At 40.2% G+C, this 26,749-nt stretch overlaps 1 protein-coding gene and 1 long non-coding RNA gene across 13 annotated transcripts; one reads left to right on the top strand and one right to left on the bottom strand.

Moving 5' to 3' along the window:
* The first annotated feature begins 164 nt into the window (after positions 1-164).
* Positions 165-3,794, top strand: LOC110829768 (dynactin subunit 1-like). Of its 10 annotated transcripts, none has more exons than XM_087344556.1 (6): positions 165-275; positions 833-991; positions 1,180-1,206; positions 1,574-1,676; positions 2,939-3,113; positions 3,403-3,794. In XM_087344556.1, the coding sequence occupies exons 1-2, from the start codon at positions 168-170 to the stop codon at positions 971-973; spliced, it is 249 nt and encodes an 82-aa protein (XP_087200682.1). In that variant the 5' UTR covers positions 165-167; the 3' UTR covers positions 974-991; positions 1,180-1,206; positions 1,574-1,676; positions 2,939-3,113; positions 3,403-3,794. The 10 variants fall into 10 exon arrangements, with proteins under 10 accessions (XP_087200682.1, XP_087200681.1, XP_087200676.1 ...); XM_087344555.1 differs by having other exon boundaries at positions 833-987; XM_087344550.1 differs by having other exon boundaries at positions 165-342; positions 1,574-3,113.
* Positions 3,795-4,593: 799 nt separating this feature from the next.
* On the bottom strand, positions 4,594-9,832 carry LOC110829769 (uncharacterized). Of its 3 annotated transcripts, none has more exons than XR_015534006.1 (3): positions 9,393-9,832; positions 8,654-8,760; positions 4,594-6,146 (listed from the first exon to the last, which is right to left on the bottom strand). It is a non-coding gene; the product is annotated as an uncharacterized LOC110829769 (long non-coding RNA). The 3 variants fall into 3 exon arrangements; XR_015534005.1 differs by having other exon boundaries at positions 9,269-9,832; XR_015534004.1 differs by having other exon boundaries at positions 8,654-9,832.
* Between the last annotated feature and the right edge of the window lie 16,917 nt (positions 9,833-26,749).

A 26,749-nucleotide genomic window follows, 5' to 3' on the forward strand; every position in this document is an offset into this window, starting at 1 on the left:
TTCATTTCTGCTTTTAAATCATTAACAAATCCGTTGATAATGCATTAATTAGACCTTGTGTTGGAATCATTTATAGTTGGCAAACAAATCCGCCATGCTTGTGCGGTGTGTAGACAGAATTTAATCCCTTGTCTGGGGTTTGCTTCCTCCCCCCTTCGCCACCAGATATGGTTGAAAAGTCACTACGTTTGTATCAGCGAGTAGAGGTTACTGGGAAAGATATTCCTGGTGTTGTTGCTTATGTTGGTAGTACTATGTTTACAACTGCAAAATGGGTTGGTATTATACTTGATGAACCGAAAGGAAAGAATAATGGAAGTCCTCGGAAAATCATATTTTCAAGTAAATATTCATTCGTGTTTATTTCACAGTCACTTTAAACATACTACTAATTGTAAAGGTCTTCAGGTTTTTAAGATGTGTAGCTAATCTTCTAAGTCATTTCAGATTTATACGGGAGATATAGTTCAGATTGTTGTCTTCTGTGTTGCAATACTGTGTTAGGTAACAACATACCAGACTGCACAGTGTTGTAGCTAATCTTGCCTCAATTTTTGGATGTGTATTGTGGTAGGAGAGTTTTTCATAATTTTGGAAAACCCGACTCTCTCCATATCTGGTATGAAGTTACCACTGAAAAGTAGTAATTTAGATTGTATGCTGACCAGGAATGGCTTGTATTTGTTATAAAATACTTGTGTCTTAAATGCAGACATATTCTCAGTGTTAAATTTACAAAACAACTGTGCAGAAGTATTGTCAGTGTGTAAATTACAGTACAACTTAGGCAAAATGTATAACTCCCATTGTAAATATATTGCTTTTGTTTAAGTGCAAAGAGAACCATGGGATGTTTGTGCGACAATCACTGCTGACTTTATTAGATGATTGTGGTATCCCAATCAGTGATACAACAAGTCCATCTCCAGGTGCTTTCACTGCAACTACTCCTGATGATGGTAGAAAATCATGATCCAGATTAAGCAGGTGTGTAAGTATTTATTTATTATTTCTTGCCAACGTATGAGTGTATATGTGTCTTATATCCTTGTCAGGTTTTTGATTGATACTTTCTGCTCTGTTTTAATATGCTCATTGGAACTTTCTAACCATGGCAGTCAGTGTGTTAATATTACTTAATTATAAATAAAATTCTCTGTCTGTGCATTCATGGAATAGCATTCGTAGGAAAGCTGAACCCACTACGTAAGTAAAAGCTTAGAAGGTCTGAAACTGGTATTTTGTTTTTGTGGTCTGACGTCAGTGCCACTTTATTCGCCACAATTCTCATTTGGACTGACCTAGGTGCAACTAACCGCCTGAGCTGTGGCATGCCCAAGATAATGCCACTTGAAGCATCATCATTCGTCTTAAAACTTTGCATACCATGTAGTGTATTAGAATATGAAATAAGCAAACAAACAAACTATTGCACTATAGTCTTTTTTATAGTGTTAATAGTTTGTTTGCTTATTTTATATCATCATTTGTGTTCCCAATTCCCTCATATGGAAGATTTTGTTGTCATAATCAAATGTACAGAAGCTTCTACTCTTGTGTCTGTCGATCGCAGCTGAATGAACCAGGAGGTCTTTGCGTCGGTCATGCCAGTCATCAGCTGTACGTTGCTGACACCAACAACCACTGTCCACTAGGAGGATAAAACAATTGAGAAGGTAAAGACCTGCTGCATTAGGGCCAGCGCACACGTAAGACTTAACCGTCGGCTGACTGTTCTGTCGTTGTCGGCTGAAGCATACGACCCATAAACGACACGACAGTTCAGTCCACGAGCATGCGCACACATACGTCTAAACAGTCGTTCTTTTGTTCCACATTCTTCGCTCTACGCTCGCCGAGTACAGAAGTCAGGAATGTCGCAAGAGAATATCGAACAATTAATTGAAGAGTTAGAAATAGCGAGACGCATATCCGTATCTTGATAGGTTATACTCGGTCTCAGCAATAATAGAAGTTCTTCAAAACTTTGTGTACTCATGCGAAAATATGAAAAGAATTTTGCAGGATAATTCCGTAATGTTTCATACATAGTATGGAATTTCCCTTTCAACAGTCTCTCACTGTATAATGGATGCACCCAGCAATTCCTTTTCCTCCTTTTATTGAGGCGAATCACAGGTGCACATACTATAGCAATGTCAACAAAATCCATGTTTGACAATCGTCTACTGTCTGCAAATGCTCTCACGAAATGAAAGGCAGAATGACTGAAAGGTCGTTCGTCTGCGCGCTTTCATATAATTCGAAGGGCCAACGACAGAAAAGTCCGGGGTTGTCGGTAGAGGTAACCGACTGCCAGTCGTGTCGTAACAGTGTGCGCATCTCTATATGTTCTTAAGGGCTTTGTGCGAACGACGAAACAGTCGTCTGACTGCTTGTCTTACGTGTGCGGTAACCCTAAGTCCTCATAATGTTTTCTGGAGATAATTTGGCACATTTAAGTCGTTGATATTTGTAATTCCAAACCTGTCAGTCTTAGCTTTACAGATTTCTTAATTTGTTGCAACTATCATATGTTGGTGTCCTGATTTATAAAAAAATAAACACATTTAATTTTTTTGTTACTGGATTAGTAGGAGGTTATTTAACGACTGCTGTATCAAATGCAGTGATTATTTAATGTCAAATGATGTTAAAGGTTAGCTCCATTCAGTGAAGTTGAGAGGATCTGAAAGGAGCAGTCTTGCCATATTAAATGGTGCTCTCTGGAAATTTAGAGGGGGAAAACAATGAAAAGATCAGTCGTTAAATTCAGTGTCTAAGATAAGATTTAAACTGGGCATCTCTGCGATACAAATCAGAAGTGTTGAGACATTTTCAACAATTTTATATATTACTCATAGCGAATGGGGACAGAATTTATACATAATTTATAATCAGCGGATGAAGGATGGTGTTACGAGATGGTTTGTTGCAGCTGGAAATATTCCTGCCACAAGAGGTCAAAAGTAATAAGACTGGTACAGTGCTACCAACAGATCTAACAATCAGTTCAGCCGGTGGTGAAATCAGCCTGATTCCATCAGTCGCACTACATGATGGCCTAACACTCGCAGATGGTGCGCCTCAGAAATGGGCTCTGGAGCTCCCGGGTAATGACCTACCACAATCTTGCATATGATTTAAAAAATATTTTCACATTCGCGTGTGATCCTTCTTTTTCCGAAGTTCAAATCCTGCCTGTGGCGTGGACGTTATTTCTAGTCAATAAACATTTATCCTGCCATAACTAACCACCTTTGTAAATTTTGAACAAGTAATAGAATTATATTTCCACTCTGCTGATAAACGAAGTTCGTATTCTAGTCAGATAAATATAGTAATAGGTCTTTTTCACATTGTTTTTGAATGTAAGTAGAAATTGTCTTGCATTGTGTCCAGATACGTCGTGGTCAGCCACCTCTAGCGGGGAATACGAACGAGAGATGACACTGCGCATACTTGTACCAAAGCAGAAGCAAACTCCCACCACGAGTTTCCCTGTCAATTATCGTCTGTACGTTTGTTACGAACATTCAGAATGCAAAACCTATGCTTTGTTGGAATCGTTATATATGCTGAAGGTGCGCCGGCCAAAGTTATCCACCATTTTACTCGCATTATCCGACCGTATCAAACGCAATCTTCAAGCAATAGCGAACCATCATAACCCATGCATATCCTTCATTTTTGTAACCACCAAAATTGTTTTTTGAAATGTTTATCATCGGTTTTATTAACATGTGAATGTTATTTCAAAAATGCATGAAATAAAGAATATCTGCTAAGCAGTATTAATGTTGAAACTTGAAATTAAGTTTATAAAAATGTACTGTAATAGAAGTCTTCTCAAACACCCCCACCCACAATCTTTCCTTTGCCTGAGACCAAGCTCCACACCTTAATAACTCTTTAGCAGATTCAGGGTAGAAACTGACTCCACAGAGCAGAGTCCTTGAAAAGCTGACAGTCGCTCAGCTAACTCAGAAATTATCCAAATTTTATGGAGCCCGCCACGAGTCCCATGTCGACCTCACACCCTATTTCTGTGAGATCCCGCTTAATGTTAAAGAATCTACGCCCAGACATCCAAATCTTAAGTAGCAGCATGAAACGTTAGTTTCAAACATGGTTACGTCTGGATGCTTTTTTACCCCACGAAATAAGCTGGTAGCCGCTGCTTTACTTGGTGTGTGACTTGAGATGTGGGATAACAAGAACACGATGTGTGTAGATAAAAGTTTTCAGTGAGCCTACATTCTGTGGAGTCCTTGAGAAGCCAGTCAAACTCCCTGCTTTGAAGGAACTTAAAGGTTCATTACAGTGCTCGTAAGAATCTGACGCATCTCATGTTGCCGAGTACAGAAAAGTACAAATTAAGTTCATTCGATCTTGAACAGTTTCACATTATACTGAGAATTCTGACGTGGCCTTGTCAAGAAATCGTCAACTTCCTCCAGCCTTCGTCACGTCACCTGTCTGTAATTATGAAATCAGGAGTTATTATTACCGTAACACTTATCACGCAAACCGACTGTCAGTTTCGATTTCGCTGTGATACCATTGATCCTGCAGTCAATAAATTTCAATGACTGGTGTTGAAACAAAATCTTATTTCTTGGGTTGATTACAAAATCAGTTTAGGAAAAAAAACATTTTTTATATACACTTGTAGTTAACGAAGAGAGGAAAGGCAGATAGATATAATGAAAACAGAACCCTTAAACAAATTAGGAAATGTACGCATTGCGTAACAATTCTGGTGTATTTACCAGGAATAAACCATTATTAATAGCCAATGAATTCCTCACCAAGTTATTTCCCGGACCAGAAATTCAGTTAGGTCTTCAAATGAAACGCTCGATGTTGTCAGATTTACCGCGGTACAAAAATTAAATAAGAAGGAGGCTCATTCCCAATGTAACGGTCCCTGCCGCTTGGAGTTGCCCGGCTCGGTTGCAGTCTTGTCGATCACAGACGTCTACGATGTTATTCGGGAATTTCTGTTCAGGTAGGCATGGAACTTTTCTCATGGAGTATTACGTGGCGAAGTATAAGCTGAATGCCAGCGAGGAAGGTTTCGGTAATGGTCTTGAGATTTAAGTTCGTAGTTTCGCAAGCACAATTTATTTATTCCCTTAACCACTTTACCGAAGCGAACTACAGACTATCCGGGATGACGTCCTCGTCTGAATGCTCAAAGAAGCCTTCTTTCTTTTTGTCGCCAGACTTCCCCCTTAATTTCCACAAAAAATGATCTGCTTGGCCAGTAATGATGCGATGCTCTCATTGGTCAGCTCAGCCCTACTCCACGTGGACCATTGAAAACCTTTTAGCTTGCGAATGGCCCTCCAAGAATTGTGGCTGTCACTCTGGTGTGAGATAGCATTCTGCACTGAGATGCAGACCACCTACCAACACTGACTCATGGCCTGGAAAGGAAGCAGTTGCCTAACGAGTGAAACGCGTAAAATTTCATTATTTGTTTCAAAATTATATTCATTGGCACGTCACCGGGACTTGAACCCAGAACGGGCCGTCACACCATGTAACAAGCTCTCGCAAACTAAATAAAACCATATCAACATCATAATAGTTACTGTAATTTTACCAACAAAAAAAATCTTCAACAGCCCCAGTTTGTATGACTTTTCAAACACCATGTAAGAATCAAACATGTGGAATGGAAATCCACGATGACCGCATAAGAAACTTGTCACATTGAAACACGTCTGGTCTACGAGCTACTACAGACAGACAAGCCACTATTCTTACAGTGCCTGAAGCCAACAGACGCGGGACTGGAACCACTGCGTACCCTTTGGATCGATGTGCAGACCGTCAATCAACTCCAACTGAGGTGTCCGCTGTCCGTCGAGGTTCGTCTCAGCTTCTACAGTCATACTGCTATCTGGAGGTCAGGGTTCAGTGACTTCCTTGCAAATAGCGTAACTGTCGATCCGCTGTCCCACTCGCTCACTCAGAAAAATTACGGCTTGCTGCCTACAGAGTGGGAGACTGTAGGAATCATTTGGTACAAACCAGTGTGAGCTCGTCCCGCATTTCTTCTTCAGCATCACGTACATATTCGTCGGGCCGATGGACTGGTTCAGCATGTCCGTGAGATCTTCCGACAGACTACGCATCTAAGATAACGAAAAGTTTGACATGTTTAGAATGTTTCATACTGTACAAACAAAAAATTATGTTCACAACTGGCATTCAATATTTACGTGTAAGGACTGAAGTAAATCATAGAAAATCAAAGAATTATTGATGGTCGAGAATATATCTCAGTTGTAAGTCTAAAGCACAAAGTGCCTCAGGTAACCTGCTCTTGAACAAACAACTGAATCAATAAACTCACACACCCTATATGCCATTATACAGAGCGAGAAACATTTAGAGCACAGAAGGATATACAGCAAGAACACACTCCAGTGTTCCTCTCTCAGAGTGAGAGACCATGTTTCGCACCCATACAAAACAACAGGCAAAATTATTTTGTATATTTTGATCTTCAGGTTCTTAAGGCCGCCATTCACGATCGCTCCAGATGGATGACATCCGAATGGATGACGTCCAAAGAGGTACTACATTCACGGTCGCGTCACGCCAGTCGCGGTTTGTTGTCCCTCTGTGAAGTGCGTGGTGTTTGCGATGGACGAAGAATTGGTACTAGCTACGGCAGTATGCCTGTATATTAAAAGGAAAAAAACAAAACGAAAGTGGTCGAAGCAATGGCTCTTAAACAGAAGCAATTTAAGTCCTTATGCTCCTTTCTGAAGCAACTTCTAAGGGAATTTTCTTTGTTGGCGGTAGGATCTTTGGTTTTAAATAAAACCACCAATTCTTCCATTGCTAAGCTTATTTTAGCTTTATCATGATAGTCTTCATTACTTATCTGCCACAAACATGGCAACTCTCTATATTTCTCAATCACCTCAATAACAAACTCACGACCCGACATTATACAAGTTTGGACTTCACTGACGAAGGCTCGTGGCAGACTGGCATGAGAATGGACCACGTTTCCGCCACTCACGAACCGATTTGGAGTGGCTCGATCGCCGATTCCCCCATTCACGATACGATGGAGTGATGGAGCGATCGGATGGATTATGGCTCGACAGAATATCCAAACGAGCCCACCACGCCACGCCAATGGACTTCAGTTTCCGCATTCACGGTACAATTTTGGAGCGACACCGCGCCATTTGGACGAATGGAGCGATCGTGAATGGCGGCCTTTAGAAACCAGACGGGAAGACAAAATATTATGAACTGAGAAGTAACAATCTGGAACTTTGAATAAGAAACAAAAAGATGATTATAAACGGTGAATTGAGAAATATGCATGAGGAGTTTGCCCTTTAGTGTTTTAAACCGCTTAAAAATAGCAGCTGCTCTTCAAATCAAGACAGAAACAGATAATTTCCTTCATGAGAAATAAAAGTGATAACACAAAATTGAAATGGCTTGTAAAATTTTTTAAGATTGATCCTTCAATGCTATTTGATATACACAGCGTGCCTGGCGTTTGATCGCGTGTCACTGTCGCACGCCCAGCGTAACTGAAATTTCCAATTAGTCTCGTAACATCAATTTTTTTCAAATAACAAGTGAAAGGGGAAACTATAAGCTTTCACGTTATATTTAACTGGTCACACTTTTACCAGATGACCGTCTTCTAGTTTGTTGAACCGTACAGTCTACTAGAAAGTGATTTTTCAGAGGAGCTTACAGCCCCGATCATCACGGTGATGAGTGAGGTGAGCGGTCAGGTTTATTGCCGAGGGCTGTGACTCCAGTATAATCTGGATTAGAGACGATTCCCCAGAAGAGCCTTGACAAGTTAGAAATGAAAACTGTCTGCTCGTATCAGGAGTCAAACCCCCAGGTGTCCAATAAATCCTGCACTGATTAAGGTATCGTGGCTCTGAAAGGATAAATACCGAACGAAGTTCAGATGAATGCTGTTTCCACTTTGCTTCTGATCCAACTCCACGCACGACACAGGCGGTATGACAATCCTGTAAACTTCGCGCTTTCATTAAATGTTGCAAATCTAACATAAGAGTAAAGCAAAGTTGTACTTCAGCGTGCCACAGAGGCGCTTGGGGGGAGGGATGACAAAGCCCCATTCTTAACCTCGGCACTAGATGAGTGTGAGTGGTCAGTATCATGCCCCAGTCACATTTTATCCCCAGGAAAATAATCTCGGGTACTCGACAGATAGGAGGCTGGGTGGATCCCAGAGCTGACATAGATCCAGATGCTGTAAGAAAAATCCTTTGTCCTTGCTGGAGATCAAACTCCAGTCATCCAGTCCTTAATCAGAAACTTTAGCGAGAGACCCACATCTAATACACAAAAATAGTTGCTTAAGCATAAACAAAGGGCAATCGTAGAATTGATCTTACCACAGCAGACTGCAAAGACATTGAATTAAGTGAAATGACTAAAAGAATGATCTTTTAAACATGGGAACATAGTTCAAAACAGCTTTTCTTAAAATCACTTTGTTAGTAATTTCTCCTTAAATGCTTTTACAGTATCTACTCTAAGGAGATACCTTAAATTACAATTTATCTTTGATTCAGGTAAATTCAGAATTTTAGATCTACAATATTCGAAATAAGAGATTTATTACCTGAAAAATACTCTCAAATTTCTGTATGCTTCAACCATCTTCTTGTGGTGTCATTTCATCCGCACAGATATTCTTCTCTGCGAGTGTCCAGGTTCCTCCGTCGACCGCTAAAACACGAGCAAGACATTATACCTCTTACTATGACATAAACAAAGGATTAACTTCATGGAACAAAGTGCATGAACAAACATAGTGGTGTAATAAATTTACTTTGTTTTGAGAAAATTCAAAGAAATAAAGATAAATTAATGTCTTAGAAAAACTGAATGATCAAAATAATTTAGACATGCTCAGACGTCCAAATTTTGCCACAAAATGAACAGTAGCTAACACAAATGTGACACCAAGTAGAGTACAAGGTCTGATTTATCTCTCCCCAGTGTATAACTGGTTTTACTCCTTAAATTTCTTCTCTAATAACACACAATACCCCACATATCATAAAACATCACACACACAAGTAAATTTCCTTAGTGCAACTGGAATCCAAGATCTTAAAAATTACTGTTAGCACTATGACACACTTTAATGAAGGTAAGTCATAAGGTCTCAACCTTAAGCAAAGCCAACACCTTCCATACTATATGCTTCATAACCCTTTTGTTCTCAGCTTACACTACAGGTTATGGAACTTGATCTTCGAAGTCCAGAGTCGGATTTCATCCCACACACATGCTTCTACGTGGTTACACTCAGTTAATTTTAAGAAACCTGCACCGTAATTTGCATTTCTACCCACCTTCCACATTCAGTTCAGTCATTAACGACAAAATACACGACCATAAACACACACAACTTACAGTGTTGAAGTTTTCTGTAGCATTCTTTAATGTATAGTAAGGATAAGAAATCAACTTATTGCAAAGGATATATTTCTCAATTTCTGTTACAATTTTAGAGCATGAAGTTGGGGTAAGTGTTTCGTCTATATTACAGTGTATGAAAACAGGCTTCGCCAATCGACTCCGATTTGCAATGTTGTAAGATAACCTTTCACTTTTTAATTTTCCTTCCATTCTACAAATATATAGTTAGTCCTTCAATTCAACTTTATCAGGTCAATGCAATGATAGTATCCAACCACACACACTGTATTCTTTTTTACAAACAGCAGTTATATTTTTCAATTTTAATTTAAAACAGATCACAAATTCAATGAATAATAATTTCCGACCAATGACGTCATACTTACCGTCCTGCCATCTATTGTTGATACAACACAACAGCGGTGGGTTCTTGACACTCGTACTCAGTCGATAAGAATGTTTACTGTTGAGTCTACTTCTGCACACTAAATTATTTTTACATATGATAACGGTGTGAAGTTTGTCACTGAACTGATACAATCTGGTGGAATACACAGCATGTAAAAATCTCCGTTAACGCAATTCTGAAAATACAGACAGGGAGATGACCTCTGAAATGTCGGTAAACTTCTAACATACTTTAAGATACGATGCCCCAAAAGACAGAAATCTTCACATAAGCCGCATTGAGAACTTGAATTCGAAAAGTACAATTTCTAAACACGAAATTTACCTTTGTTGTAAGATATTCCTACGCGTGGCCACACACGTACAGGCTTTGTGGCAGGTTTGTGCTCAGTCCTTTTATTCGTCAGTCGATGCTACGACATTCACAAGGGGTTTTGAAGTTTTACACTTCACTTTGTCGTTTCGTGACGTCATCACTGCTGTGCTCTACTTTATGTCGTATTATCGAACATAACCTAACTCACTCGGAAGAGTGCGGAAACCTTCACACAAAAGATAACAGCTTGCATGGTAGGTTCAAAGGTTTGTTATACAGACGTTTGAGTTCCTTTAAAATTTCTTTACAAATTTTTTACAGGTTAGTAACAGTATTCCTAGCGGTCGAGACTTCAAACTCATCGACTTAACTATCGAATATCGAATCTTCTCGATTAGGGAATTTCCAGATCGATTTATGCTCCCAATACCGATCAGTTATCTATTGATTGACGTTTAACATTTATTTCCTTAATAAACTCAGTTAATATCCTAATGCTAGCACGTATGGATCATGACCTGATTAATAATGTGTGCGCAGGCAATAACTTCGATCTTTATGTCGTATGTATCTGTTTGTGAAAGGCTTAGCAGTTGTTATTCGTTGATTCTAACTTGAAGCCGCAACTGAATAAATTAGAAAATATTAAAAGGAAATTTACCAGTTTGTGCAATTACCGGGGTCTTTTTCAGTTTAAAATCACACGTACATATGAATTGATTTTAACTACTTTAAATTTCAGAGCACTTTATTCCTTATTATTTGTTATTAATGTATTTAAGGGCAAAATAAATTTCAATTCTATCATGGACAATGTTGGTATTCGTGTGTCGTCAAGGTAAATAAGAGAATTTTCTACGTTTATTGTGAGCTGTGCTCTAAGACATAGTCCTTCAGCCAGGTGCGTCATCGCTGCAAATGACGTATGTAAATCTTTAGACGTGTTTGGCATAAACATTGTTTCTTCTGAGGGCACTTTCTCATTAAATAACTGCAGCAAACTGGTTACTGGTAATTCAGCTGCCGACCTCAGCTACTGTTCAGTGAAACATGATCGGGATCTCCACTAACAGCGACACGGCAGTTATCAGTTCCACTAATTCAAACACTCGCTGCGAATAACCAGTTATTGGAAAATGCATCTCCTAACCAGTGAAATGTAAACTGTGACGCTAGCAATCTCTGATCTGGATACAGAGAAATTGTCGATGACCGTGGTTATTAGTGACAGTTATCAAGTCACTGTTATACAAATATCACTCATTTCAGTCACCGTTTATTCTGAGATTTATGCGATACCACACAATGGGCATGATATTAAAGCTGGTGGAACATAGAATTATCGCTGTTTTAAAGAGTTGATAGATAGTTCTGTGTTTTCGTGCTAAGTTACACTCATCTGTCGCTTTATTTCTGCTCATCTGTTTGTTGCTGCTGTTTCATTCCGACACGATTTCTAGTCTGACTTAGTCCCAGCGTTATCAGAAACACAGAAGGGATTCATGTTCACGCTCTAAGACCTACAATTTTGGTTTTTCCTTCATATGAACACGACTGCATTCATTGTTTGTGAAGCAATGATAACGCCCTCTGTGGCTGTTGTACTCTTGATTTCCATGTGCTTGGCAACACTGTACTCGCTTCCCCCATCAGCACTACGATGTTTGACCTTGGTCTCCGTGGTCCCTCTCGCCCTCCCAGCAGTCGGAGAACCGGTCAGGCGAGCTAGCTCAACAACAGCGGTTACCATGGTAATTGCAAAATGGCCGCGACCAAACTGCACCTCGTAGTGCGTCGGACACGTCTTGGTAACCTGATTTATTTTTCGTTTTAGATCAGTACGAATTTATCTACTTATTAAGTTTCGCGTTAAATCACCAAAAATTAGGAAGTAAATAGGTGTAGAAAGAATGTTGCATGTTATATTTTGATTATGGCCCGTGTGCAGTTACTGCATTTTACTGAGCGTACTGATTCAGTGTCTTACATTTAACCTCATGACCTCGGAAGGTATTCCAGCAAACGATCCCAGTGTTCAGTGGTTCAAGACTACATACACTTTGGACCTAGCGGCCCCTATAACCGATCACAATTAATTAATACGAAAGTCTGGATCGGCCGTGGATTTTCCGTAGTGCTGATGTCTAGAAGATGTCACTCCAGAAGGTTCTGAAAGCGTGTACGAATGATTTTGACGTAAAAGTCGAATGGCACAGAGATAATGAGTGGAACAAAGAATAACCTTACGTCAATTAGGAAAGCTGTTAGCTGGCAACACTGCTAACGGAGTTCTAGATATTCTTCAAGACAGGGTTGCCAGCGCGTGCTGCTATGCCAGGGGCGTTAGAACTCATTCAAACCTGAAGGAGCAGGAATTCCTTCTTCGGTGTGTGTTTCTCGTACGGATGCTTGGTGTCTTAACCGTGTTCAAAGGAATATGAAGCAGGACTGCAGAACATGATGATGGGCCGATCCAACAGCACGAAGAATATTTTGCGTTCAGCGGCTTCTGATTGGTTCGGATTCAGAACTACGTCTGGAAAAATAAACCCTCAGACATTTGGTAGAAATCGGTCCATCGCAAGTCCTGCGAGTACGTAGAATAACACCACGACAGCCATCCATATCTGTACATCGAAGAGGATTCAAACCCGTGACTCTAGGTCAAGAACAGTTTACGTCTTGGACTAAAGCGATGAGTCATAAATGTTTTGTCCAAGGATGAATCGAGTATTACCAAGATGGAGGGACAGTGTATGAAGTTTGACCCCTCCTTGCAAAAACCTGTAAAGTGACGTAGACGAACTCCAAACCGACCCAGGAACATCGTACGACAACGAATCCTTCATTCAATACGAGAGTTGGTGGGACATTTTTGCTCAATGTAGTTAGACCCTTAGTCTTGTTCAGAAATGGACTACAGCTCATAAGAAATCATTTGCCAAGACTACATTTATTACTTAATTAAAAATACTAAAATAAATTCAGACAGGAAACTCGTATATTTATTGATCCCACAAAAATCTAATTAAACCTTGCATCAAAACTTATGACGTGAACTGACTGAACCAATCAACCTGGACATTGGGGGAAGTTCAGTACTGCAATGTTGGTACTAGAATCATGGACAGGCTTGGAATCACACAACTTGGTAAAGCATGTCTTTATGAAGATGGGGCTGAGGGTGGAATGACTTTGAAAAAAGGACTACGACGTTGCTACTGATAAGATATTTATGAAATTGGAGATCAGATAATATATCAGTCAGTAAATTGGTTGTCCTCCGTTCCTTCAGACAGATTCTGAGGCCACTCGCACCCACCGGAAAAGAGGGTAGAAGGATAGAGATCACATTCTCTGCATGTTTCTGTGTTTAAATAGGAGCAGCTGTTGGAATTGTCAGGTACAGTAAAACATATCTGTTGCATTCCTTACTATCAGAAGGGTAGTTTTAATTTCTACAGCCCATATATGCAACGAATAACGCCTGCGCGATGAGGTTTGCCCTGACTGGCCTGTTGTGAAAAGAATGCTCTCTCTCTCTCTCTCTCTGTTCATGTAGCGGCAACGTCGCATTTCATCGAGCTGTGCCAGACCTCATAGTCATCATGGCTGGCCCTTCAACAAGTTGTGCGGTGTTGGAGCTTGAGGAAATACAAGTTTTAAATGAAGTTTTAGTAGATGAAAGTATAAGTGAATATAGTTCGGACGACGATAGTGTATTTGACATTGATTATACACAGTTTGCGACTCCTGGAACTCACGTGATTAGTGATAGTGAGAGTGAGAGTGATAATGATAATGATAATGATACTGACGAAAGACGGGAAGAAATCGTACACGTGGGATTGGGAGGGGTGTCCAGTAAGTTTGTGTGGGAAAATATAGACTCATTTCCTGCATCACGAGAAACATTTTGCAATGTATATGGTCCCCAGTTCGACACTGCTGGCCTAGATGTCGTGAGTTCATTCGAAAACATTTTCGATGTAGCTCTTGTACAGTTGATTGTAGATGAAACCAACAGATATGCTCAGCAGGAGATTTCTAAACGTGCCCATCCTCTCTCATTTCGCTCTAGGATTAGGAAGTGGAAAGATGTTACAGTGGACGAAATTTACGTGGTTTTGGCTATATTTATGGCGATGGGCATTGTACAAAAGCCTACCCTTAAATCTTATTATGCAAAAAACCGGTTGCTGTTCACTCCGTTTTTTTCTGAAACTTTACCTCTGGAAAGACTAGAGTTAATTACCAAATTTATGCATTTTGCAGATAACAGTAAGCAAAATGAATATCAAGGACCTCCCAAACTTTTCAAAATTTATCCAGTCATTCAGCACCTAAATAACAAGTTTCAAAATCTATATCTTCCGAACCAGAACATTTCGATAGGTCATTTGTCCTTCAGACAATACATACCCCTCATGGCTGCCAAATTTGGAATCAGAACGTATGAACTCTGCGAGTCTAGCTCTGGCTATGTGTGGTCTTTTCTGGTTTATATTGGAAAAGACATGGAACTGGCGAATCAGTTTGTGACTGCAGAAACGAACAAAACTGCAGCAATTGTAGTCAAACTGCTAGAACCTCTTCTTGGTCGTGGACACACAGTGTGGATGGACAAATTTTATAATTCACCAGATCTGGCTCGGTTCATAAAGTCCAAAAGAACAGACTGTGTTGGAACTTTACGGGCTAGCTGGAAAAATGTCCCTCCTGCAGTGAAGAATAATAAATTGAAAAAAGGTGAGCACTGTGGTCAACACTCTGGTGATGTTGCAGTTCTCGCGTGGCAAGATAAGAGGCGAGTCACCATGATATCTACATACCACAAACATGATATCTGTGTGACTATAAATAAAGCAAAGCAAGAACAAACAAAGCCTCTGGTTGTTGGTGATTACAACAAAAACATGCTGGGAGTAGATATGAAGGATCAGATGCTACAACCGTACTTGCTGGAACGAAAGAAGGGAACAAAGTGGTACATGAAACTATTCAAGAGACTACTCAATGTAGCAATACATAATGCAATGGTCATGTATCGCTGCGTTCCACAAAACAAAACCTTAGACACCCTAATATTCAGAATTTTATTAGCACAAGGCCTCGTGGAAAAACACGGTTCTAGTGTTCCTCGGCCTGTTCACGGCCGTCCGTCAATTGAACCGCCACCTAAAAGACTCTCAGAACGACATTTTCCGGAGCGTATTCCTGCCTCCGGAAAGAAGGCAAGACCTCAAAGAAAATGTGTGGTGTGTAGGAAAAACGGGAGAAGCAAAGGTTCTATTTATTGGTGTGGTGAGTGTGAGGCAGGGTTGTGCATAGTTGGATGCTTCAAGGCTTACCACACGAAGCTCAACTTCTGATCCACTTGCTTCCATTGCTAACACACAGGGTGTTGATGTTATAAGGTAAGATTATAAAACCATCTTTTAAGAGGATTTCAGTGAAAAATTCATAATTATATCTCATATAGTTCAAAAGTTATGATAAATAAAGTATTTTAGAGCAAAAATTAATTTGGCATTCAAAAAATATTACCGCAGGACAAGCACAACTGCTGTATCTAAATCCCCGCGCTGAAGGTTGTCTTTAGAGCACTTTCTAAAACATCTGTGTAGAGCGTAAAATGCGTGTCGAATATTTCAGCCACCCAAGAACACGTCCATAATTTTAACACCTTCCTCGTATTAATTATAGATTACTTTAATTAGCATCGCTTTTTTTATAACGTTCCTTTGTCCTTGAAATTGTCTTAAGACGTCATTTGATTTTAGAGGACATCTAAATAACAAGCAGTCCTCCTCTTTACCTGTAACGGAAAATTAATGCTAGAACAAATAATGTGATATGTGATACATATAAAATTAGTTCATGGCTCTGTAAATTGTCTCAAGTCTGGGATCATATAATTCTACGCGGCAGATGGGAAGGCGTTCTGGTTTATAGACGACATTTCCAGGGCAGCAGCTGTTAATGCCCTTATATTTTTAAGGGTTCATGTAAAATAGCGTGTACACATATCTCGGAAGATTGCGGTCTTAACACTGAATTGGTACCATATAAAGGCAGAACAAGGAGAAAACGAACTGAAGATAGGCGTGAGAATGAAAAAAAAAAGTTTGGTTAGAATGTCTCTTCGATTCGTAGCCCGTGACATCGAGCGAGCTACGAGCTAGTTCGGCGATACCAACCTGACAATACTCCGCTATATTTAGTTGTTGCAGTTGTGATGGTGAGCACAAACTTAAATGTTCACTCTTCGGTCGGGTGGATCATCGAGATAACACGACAATAAACAGAATTAGTAACAGGAACACATGAAATAGAAGCGTTAAAATTATATTTCGAATTTTGAGATGGCTGAAAGTTTCAATTTAGATATTACAGTATGAAGCTAGACGGAATAAAATCATGTGAGATTCTGGGACTCTTTCAAAGTCTCTCTGTCGACGACATTATTTGCGTTCTTCGAAGAAATAATTTTGTTTGGGCTCGAATTCGCTGTATGTGCAGTCGGAGTGTTGGCGACGCAGGCAATGCTTGTCCCCGGCACGGGAAACAAGCATTTTGCTGTGCAGGGACAAGACTACCTGACGGGGCCGGGTTCTCCTGCCTCTCGCGTGTTTGACCGGCTTCTGTTCGTAATAGCGTCTAGTCGCCATGACAGTTCGGCAGGAATCGTTGTGAGCTCGTGTATGTCTCGTTGCTGCGATTGTGTGTGTGTTTGTTTCTTTATATTGCGAACAAGGACAGATATTCGAAGATACATATGTTATTTATGTGAAGCTGAATTGTTACAAGCCATTTTATACCTAACCTACAAACCATGATGTGTGATAAACAGTTTCTTACCGTAAAGAAATTCTGCACACTATTCCAAAAATTATATTGCACAGAGCTGAAGAAATATTTCAATCTCTGAATGGGACCTTGGTGAGTATTTGTGTGTATAGAAACAAAGATGGCTAATAGTTATGAAAAGGCCTCGAGTCATTATGTTATAATGTGATTGAAAAGGATTCCCGTCTTGTGTTCATTATGTTATGGCTACCATGAGCATGACCGCTACACAGTTAACAGTGTGGAATTAACTTTATAAAAGAAAGAAAGAACATGTGTATCTATCGGGGTTGAATGTGAGATGCTATGTACCGTGGCTTCACTACAGTAAGACTCCAGTAAATTTCTTGTCGCACATTGCATTACAGCAGTTTCTTATATTCTGGAAATTTTTATGTGAAATTGATTTGTGATGTACAATTTTATCCTGAAGATACCCAAATTGTAGATTCCCATCCAGTTTATACCTGCATTTGATGCATATCATCTCAAGGAATTTATGTTTAACTCATAATTTTACAGCAGAATATTGATAAAATCAAAGTGGAATATGACGGGGATGTTCTGAGGGAAGAGGATTCCGTTGGCGTGAGAAATGATGAGGTTAACACACCATCAGCTTTTCCTATAATGAATGATGAATGGAAGGTAAGCCTCCCTTTAACCAAATTATTTATGGTTCTTATCTGTTTGTGTGTATGTACAAATGTATCCATACATGCATGCTGTTTTTGGGTAACTTTTATAAAAACAACATTTCTGCAACGTAATAATTGTAATGTGTATTGTGGTTTTACAGAACCGTTTGGATTCGGTGAAAGATGAACCTCATTCAGACAGTGAGACTTGGCAGGATGGAAATCAGGTCATGATTGTAAAAGCTGAGGATGTCTCAGATATAGATATTGAGGAACACCTCAGTAACACAAGTTGAACAGGAGGTATGTCCATTAAAGTGTCAATTGTCCTCATGTGTGTCTGTCCACCCAAATGAAAAAAGTCCCTTCTGATGAATAAATTTTGGAATTGTTTCTAGGTTATGAATGGTATAAACAATCTTCAGACATTCGTAGATCCTGATAATTATTCTACAGATGGAATCAGAGCACTGTTTGTTTTCGCAGTGCACTCAGGCTCTACCCCTTCCTTCTGAAGTAAGGATATGTTACGCTGAATTACCAGATTGTACTCAGAGTAGATCTTTTTTAGGATGGATGTCTTATGTATTCCCATTTGCCTTTTTCTCATCATAAGTGATATCACCGAGAGAATAAAATTTAAATCCACACTCTGAACAAGTTTGTTGTTTTTGCGTCATTCGTCTTGTCGTTAAGATTGAAAGTATTGTAACTGCAGCATGATGGTCAGTAGGGGAGAGAGGGGCTTTGTGGTGTAAGAAGAGACTTCTCAAAAAGTGAGGTGGACTGAAATCTCCACTCGCAGTTTACGTTATTTCTGGGATATTAGATTTAATGGTGGCACTATAATTTCTGACAGTGACAAGCACATGGAATATTGTGCGCTGTTTGATAGTTTTACTAAATGTTTTGAACATGAAATTAAAGGACAAGCTCCCAAAAGGGAGAATATGGAAATGTTAAATAATATTTGGAAATTGCTATTTATTTTTCTCTAAAATATGGAATCCAAACGTGGCTACTTCTATTGGTAGAAATATGTTTTTTTTTAAAATTAAAATTTTTAAGAAGTGGTCATCTCTTTTAGTTCAACTAGGGCAGAACGCTCCTTTCGGAGCTCCTTGGAGGGCCTGGTAAAGTTTTTAAAAAGCAACCAACCCCTTCGGGGGGGGGGATTGGTTGCGTTTTAAAAACTTGTGTAAGAAACTAAATTAAACCCCCCGAATGGAGGGTTAAAACACTTGACCAACCCCTCCTTCGAGGGGGTTGGTTGCGTTTTAAAATCTTAAGTAAGACACTAAACTCGGCATTGTTGTGTTCCACAACAATGCCGAGTTAGTTTATAGTTGACATTGTTGATGACGTCATTCTTTGACAACAAATTGGTTGACGACAACGGGGAATCACAAATTTTTATAGTAAGAGAAGAGAAGAAGATAGATTGTTGTGTTGTACTCGGCATTGTTGTGTTCCACAACAATTCTGAGTATAAACAAACATAAGTTGACATTGTTGATGACGTCATTTTTTGACGACAACGAGGAATCACAAATTTTTATAGTAGACTATAAAGTTTGGAAAGTGGTTTATTACATCACTTCGTCTGAGCAGGAAATTTTATTTGTTTTCTGTTACTTATTAAGGCGTGAAGGTACGCTGGAAATAGAGAAAGGTTCCTGTTGTCAGTCAAAACATTTCTAAAAATCTGGGTTATTTATTTAGGTTAATTTTTTGAATTTAAATTTGCATTAGCAAATCATGACTTCATATATCCCCACTCCTTGGTACTTTGACTCTGATTGGTTAACTCTGCTTGCCTGTTGCAGAAAGCCAAATCATTTTGCTATAGGTTTTCTAATAACAAGTCTGGCTGGATACAAAAAACTTGAGTATGTTTGTTATGAAATAGGATGAGAATTCGGGGATAGTTGGCATACGTGACTTTTCTTCTATTCCGTGCATTAGAGATTTTTTTTTGAACCTCTTAAGTACCATGCTGTCATTTGGGAGTCCATTTGATATGTATCCGAGTTCAGGCCTGACAAGAAACCCAACTTTCTGTTACAAGTATGAGGCTCGTCCAGAAAGTAAGTTTCCCTGGGGCCGTTTACAGAAACAAAACACAATTTCATGTAAATATTTATTGCAACAGATACAGCAAGTGTCCAGCTATTTTTCAACATATTCGCCACCGGAATTGAGACATTGGTCATACCGTGGGACCAACTTTTGAATACCTGGGATTGGAACCACTGTGTGACAACCATCTCCGCCTCTCTGTCATTCTCAAAACGCTGACGCTGACCGGACAGGAATTTCATGAGGTATAGGAAAAGATGGAAATCACTGGGAGCGAGGTCCGGGCTGTAGGGTGAATGATTAAACACCTCCCAGCTGAACTCCTGCAGGAGACTTGCTGTCCGTCGAGCCGTGTGCGGCCTAGCGTTATCACTGACCGCACTTCACAGTCGGCGGAAGCTGGAATAAGAACCTCCATCTTCAACAGCTGCAACGATGCTACTGTGAGAACGCGGGAGGTGCCGTTAGTGCATGCGCCATGCTACGTCATTGCTCTATCACGTACGCACAGTCGCTTCGCGCAATATAAGGTTTGCTAGCTGTGGGACGAGTGGGAAACTTACTTTTGGGACGCGCCTCGTATCAAGGAACTAAATGAACTAACATCCAACATTTTCCTATCCCACTGCTTCTAGAGTAATATATTTGTGTTTACCTTTTAATACAGTGACCTACCATTCAGAGTTAGAACATGTTATGCGATGGAAGACCAGGGGCTCCAAAATATTTAATCTCTTGCTATAAGTAGCCATCAAGCGATTGAACCAACAAATTTACGTGTAAAAATGCATTTGCTATGGAATTCAGATCCAACCTGGTACAGAATAAGAACCAAGATGATTGAGTGACTTGGCATTTATTGTTTGAGTATGATGTTAAATTGGGGGCAGGGGTTCCAGATTACGTCACATACCTCAGTGAATGTGGACTTCAAATTCTTGCACACGTTCCACTAAATTTGGGTCAGGTAATGGGATTTGGTAGAAAAACCTCTCGTGTTTGCTTTCGATCTCATTCTTCTTCTTCTTCTTCTTTATGTTAACTTTATCATAATTCTTTCCTCATTTCTTCAGCAGAGTCCTCGGAATGAACGTGAACTTAAGCATGGTGGGGGACATCCCAATTCCTGTGATGCATGCAGTAAAACATTTCGTTGGCCAAGTGGTCAAAAGAGACATCAACGCACACATAGCGGAGAGTATCCTTGTACCTGTAATGTGTGCAGAATCATCATTTGAAGATACATAGTGGCGAACGTCCATATTCCTGTGACGTGTGTAATAAATCATTCAGTCAGTGGAGTCCTCTGAAGTGTCCATGTTTCTGTGTGTACGTGCTCTAAACAGAGTGATCTCGAGAACCATTAATGTATGAATTGGTGTTTGTCCTGTCGTGCGTGTAACACGTCGGTTCATTGTCAGGGTACTCCGTGGAGACGTAATCGTATACACAGCATCCGTATCACGTGATTTGTGCTTCGAGTTTGTGAACGAATGTCATCTGACGTGCGTGCAAGAACACGTTCTGGAAATGGTGTAACGTGTTGCAAAAGAGGAATTGGTAGAAATGAACAGATCGAAGAATTTCAGTAAAACTCGTCAACATTCACAGCCTAAGATCTGTGATAAATTTATTAAGAAGGATTTCCAATGAAGACTGTGTAAGTAAGACTTAAGTAATATTAATGTTTGTTTTCCTTCCTCCCTCAGCCGACTTTGGTTTAAACGATGTACGAGGTTTTGTGTTTGAACCCGGTACACAAAACTAAGAGCACAGAGTATTTAACGTTGTCAGTCAATATGTTTGTTTGACAATGCTGAATTTTGTGCTTTCAGACGTTGTTATGAAGGTGTTAACTTTTAATATACTCTTAACTTGTGGTTTTGCCAGTGGTGGCCCCTCGATAAGAGCTGCAGAGTTGCAGCACCCCTTATAATTTTTCAAAAATTGAAAAAAAAAATTATTTTTTGTGTTTATATAATTTGCAACACTTTATTTCCTCTGTATCGTTATTTTAATATTTCCGGCTGCAAGGATTTCAGCGCGGCTGGCCGGTCTAAAGTTGCGAGCGCAGTGTGAGGTGGAGCGAGGGGCAGGGCTTTTACTTTGTTGTTAATAGGACAGCGCTTCTTTTATTGAGTTATATTCCTCTGTTTCCTGTTTAGCTCCTCTGTGCATAAAATGTTGTTAATCTTGATAAAATTATTTATGGTGTCATCTTTATTAGTAAACACAATAGTATTAATAGTTTATGAGAAAAATGTAAGTGCGTAATTTTACCCAGGGCCTTGGCCAAAAATAACTGGGAATTTTATATTGTTCATATATTTTTAAAGAATGCCCATAGGAAGATTAATTGTTTATGTAACGGACATTTCTTCATACTCCAGACTACAAAAAGCACGTAGTTGTACATTCAGAGGTCGCAGTTAAAGTGTTAAACTGATTTTTAATTACAGTATGTCATTTTGGGTCCATATCCTCTGCGGAGGAACCCAAGTTATCTGACAGCTGAACGCAAACATCATTTCTTGTTGAAGATGACTGTCTTCTGGGTGTGGTCTGGTAGAAGTTTGTCGACGATTGCTGATTCTGCCCTGAAGATGGAGGCAGCAAACAAATGTGAAACTCTTGCCGCCTTTTTCCAGACTACATGACGTGGTCGTCTAATACTCCAGTTCAGAATCACAAAGAACCTGTTCTAAAAGTATTTCATGTTGGAATGTAGGACCTGTTCGTCTGTTGGTTTTGTATTTGGTTTATGATGTTACAACAAAGTTTGTTAGGAAACGTGAAAGGAAGACCTAGATGTAGATGGATCTTAATGAAGCAAGGTGGGAGTTTTGAGTCTGGATTCATCTGGCTCAGGATGTGGTCCATTGGTGAACATGGTTATGGTTTTTCTTTGTTATTTTTCTGATACTAGAGCAACAACAATTTTGAGGCATTGCGACAGTGGGAAAGACCGTGGTGGGTCCTGGACTCTGAACCAGCGAAATTTGAATTCCAAGCAGGAAACCTATGGATCAAATCACGATTTCTGGATTGAGGTGCACATTTACTACAGACCTCTCAGGATACACTTAAGGTCTTTCTTTTGTTTATTCCACGGTCATATGTGACGACGCTGATGCTAGTGGCTGGGTTGATGAGTGTCGAACGACGTGTTGGTGAATGAGTAATGAATTGGAAATGGTGTGGAAGGAAGTGGTCGTGGCTTAATTAAAAGCGGCTTACAGTCACGGCATTTGCCACGGGAAACCTCAGTGTGGCCTGTTTCTGGAACCTCCACCGGTTATTATTATTATTATTTAGTGTTCTGTCTGACGACAGGTCCATATGAACAGGATCCTTCCATCCTTTTCTCGGACTGGGACCTGTTCATATACGTTCTTGGCAGATGATCCAGAAGTGGTTTGCTATTGCCTTCTTCTGTGTGTGAATGGAGTAATTGTTGGGATGCCACGGAGGAAAACTCCGCGTTGCCTAGACCACGGCCTTGCCCAACACAAGTTATAAATTCGGGCACCGCCGGGAATCGAACCCGAGACCCCCAGGATTACAAGGCCAGCGTTCTAACCGCTGGACCACCGGTACGGAGCAGAAATACTAAGTCTGAGAAAAGTCTAGGTTAATTCTCATTTCGGATAGCAGGTTCTCCGCGTGTGATTGGAAACTGCAAGTCATGACTCACAAACTGTCTTTCTGTTTAGTCAGCTAACGCGGAGACTAATTCTGTGGAGCATAAATCTTCCTGAGAAGCTGGTGGTAGTTCATATGGTCAACATATTCCACGATCTTTATGGAACCCGAAAGTTCAGTACCTTTTTCAAAAGAGCCCGTCACTTATCTGCGTGCTGAAGGGTTGAAACGGAATCAGGACCCCTTTCGTCTGTCGGGAGAAGGAAATCTCTCGTGGGCTTGCTTGGGTGTGCTGAAGGCGTGGATGTTCTTCGGTCGCAATATTTTTACCCAACCCTTTGAAGCTCGGTGGTAACTGTTTATACCACCAACATTAACATTCAGTAACAATGAATTTTGCAGCTGTATTTGTGAGCATTATTTAGAGGAGCCTCGGGATTCAAAGTTTGAATAGTCGGTAAACTGGGTACGTACACAGACCTTGGACCTGTGTGAATTTCAAGGTCTGACCTTTGATATTTCAGTTCCCTCGGCAGTGTAAATTACGGAGCGCTGTCTATCCTGGACTCAGTGCGGTAGAAGTTTACTCATTTCAGAGGTCCTTGCTGAATCCATCATTAGGGCAATGCTGCCTCCGTTATCACAATGATGATTGAGGCAGCAAGGACCTCTGAAATATCGGTAAAATTCTACCAGACTACAAGGCACAACAACCCAGAAAACAGCCATCCTCAGATTCCCAGCAGTGAAAAGCTTAAATCTTGCAAAGGTTAAATTGTCCCTGGCACTTAATGAAGTACCACGCCATGCAGATTTATTGTGAAGATAATTAAAAGATACAAAGGTTGGGTCACCTCTCAGAAATGATCCATTCAATCTGTTATTTGATTCATAAGTTACTGGAGGAGACAATACATGAACAGATGAATACTTTGAAATAAAATCATAAATTTATCTTTCGTTGTAGAATTTGTAAAGTAACCAAACTTCCTTCAGCAACTGTGGAAAACGAAGAAATTCTGGAATGATCACTCATACAGACTACAGATTGATGTCTACTTACTGTTTTTATTTCCAAGCGAGCCAAGGTAGAGCTGGCTCTGGTGTTTGAGACGGCGGACGGTGCGCATGCCTGCGGGGAGGTTAAGCTTGTTGGAGAGGGAACTGATGCGGACCAACCCTTCTCTCCAGAACACAGAAAGAAGTCAGTGAGACACTCTCTCAGCTGGTCAGTAGCTGCAGGTCGGTCGACAACCCCACTCCGGCTGGGTACGCCCTGTGAGGTGGTATTGTATTTTATTGTAGTAGTTGCCCGTCCTGTTGTTTTGTTGTCAGTTGACGGGGCAACTGCCGTGTGGTTGATATTTTTGGTCTCTCAGGGTGATCCCAGCTGAGGGAGACGTAGGGGTATTACCAATAGTGAGGCTGTTGTGTGGGCTTTGATTGTATCTAAATATTTTTAATCAAGATTTTGTTGGTAATCGTTTTGTGTTTTCAGTGGCCCAAGTAATATATATATGACATTCATATTAAGTACTGTATTGATGTGGCACTTGTTTTAAGTAATTAAATTCATTGCCTATTGGATGTATGTGCGTTTGAGTACCTTATTGTCTGGGGCGTGGGCCAAGCGAACCTACGACACAGAACTCGACACCTCCTTCCCAGTTGGGGAGAGCGGTGGGGAGGATGGATCAATAGAATATTTTTTATTAGTGGTTTGTGTTTCCACCAGGGTAGATCTCTGTCTCGCGTCTGTATCGGCTGCGGCGATGCACGGATCTGAACATGGCTAGAGCCACAAAGTAACCGAAGCTGACACCCTCATAGCACACACTTCTGACTTCTGATTTGTTTCTTAATGAACTTTTAAGCCATAATTTGGAAAGTTAAATAAGTAATTTACCGGCCTCCACTGAAATGGCTTAAATTTTGATGAATTTAAATCCGGATCGCTGCATGTGAAGCATGAAGTGGCAACTTGGAACTAGCTCAGAATTTGCTTAAAGACGGAGGAAAACTAAGAAAACCTGTGTCGACGTGTGGTTTAAATAATATTTAAGAATCCAGTCCGTACCGCGAAGAAAACACTACACTTCACCATTACAAAGATCAACTGTTTAACGCTGTTTAAGGAAATAATCGCTGTTTACTCTCAGAATCGCGAGAAACGCAAAACAAACAGGTTCAAAGGGTTAATAAGATGAAGTCTGTTACAGAATATGAACATGAAAGCCGATGAAATGGATCATGTCCAAAAGACTGTCTCTGTTAAAGTTTCCCTGCGTTTGGAATGTCATTCCTGGCATTGCTTCGACCTATCGATATCGGATGTTGACGTTTGAACGATGAATCGGCTGTAATGTACGACTTGAAGTCCAACCCAACACAGAAACTGTTCTTAAATTTTGAATTGAATGCGGCGATCCAATTCGTCCCTCAAAATCACCCCATAACGCCGGAAACGCTTCGAAAAGCCACATTGGAATTTCATTGGTCCCAGTCGCAGTGAGGCGTCTGTTCTAGGGCAAACGTCATTCTATATCTGGAAAGGCTTACGTTTTCGCCTCGTAAACAACTTTTACGAGGCGAAAGCTTTGTGAGTGTCACGGAAGGTCTCGAGGAAAGACGTTGAAGCGACTGATTGTCGCTACTCGCTTCAAATCCAATCTTTCGAATTTGGATGATTCCGTTGTCGTAATGGAGGTCCTAATTTCGACCGCACAAAACAAAAACAAACTCTCAGAGACAGAATCGAAACAGACGCCACGAGGAATTGAGAAAGATGAGGCAATGAAATGTATCAAACGCGACTTTTTAAGCCCCTGAATATATGACGTCAGGGTGGACTTAAAACAGTTCTCAGTCCAGTATCTTTGATACTATTTTACAATTCATAATTTCAGTTAATACTAATAATTTATCTCGTAAATAATGACAGAAGTTTTAGCAACATCAATTTCAAAACAACATTTTCAGACAGAATCAAATACGAGGTGCTAAGTCCTAAGTTTTTGTGTTTATCTGGACGTCATCCATCGCTCAGTATTCCAAAAATGCGGCCATTACGTTTCAGGAGCTGGCTCTGTTTCTAGGATATTGAACGACAGAGAAACAGCTGTACTGAATACATTGCACCACCATTAGAACACACGAGAATTATGTTTAAAAACACACGAAGGTTTGCTCCTAATATATTAGTGAATGCTCATCATAATTTGCTATGCGAGTGCGACGTAGGAGACCTTGGTAGCACGAGATGAAAACGAGGTAATGGTGGCGCCTCTTGTGGAACTGGGTGGAGTCTGGAGTAAGACGCTCGGTTTTATTTACGTGTTTTTGGTAGTCGCCGTGAAGG

This window comes from Zootermopsis nevadensis, unplaced genomic scaffold, assembly GCF_977971745.1.
Source record: "Zootermopsis nevadensis isolate Lab colony 2312 unplaced genomic scaffold, Znev_1.0 Znev_ptg000007l, whole genome shotgun sequence".
Classification (NCBI taxonomy): Eukaryota; Metazoa; Arthropoda; class Insecta; order Blattodea; family Termopsidae; genus Zootermopsis; species Zootermopsis nevadensis.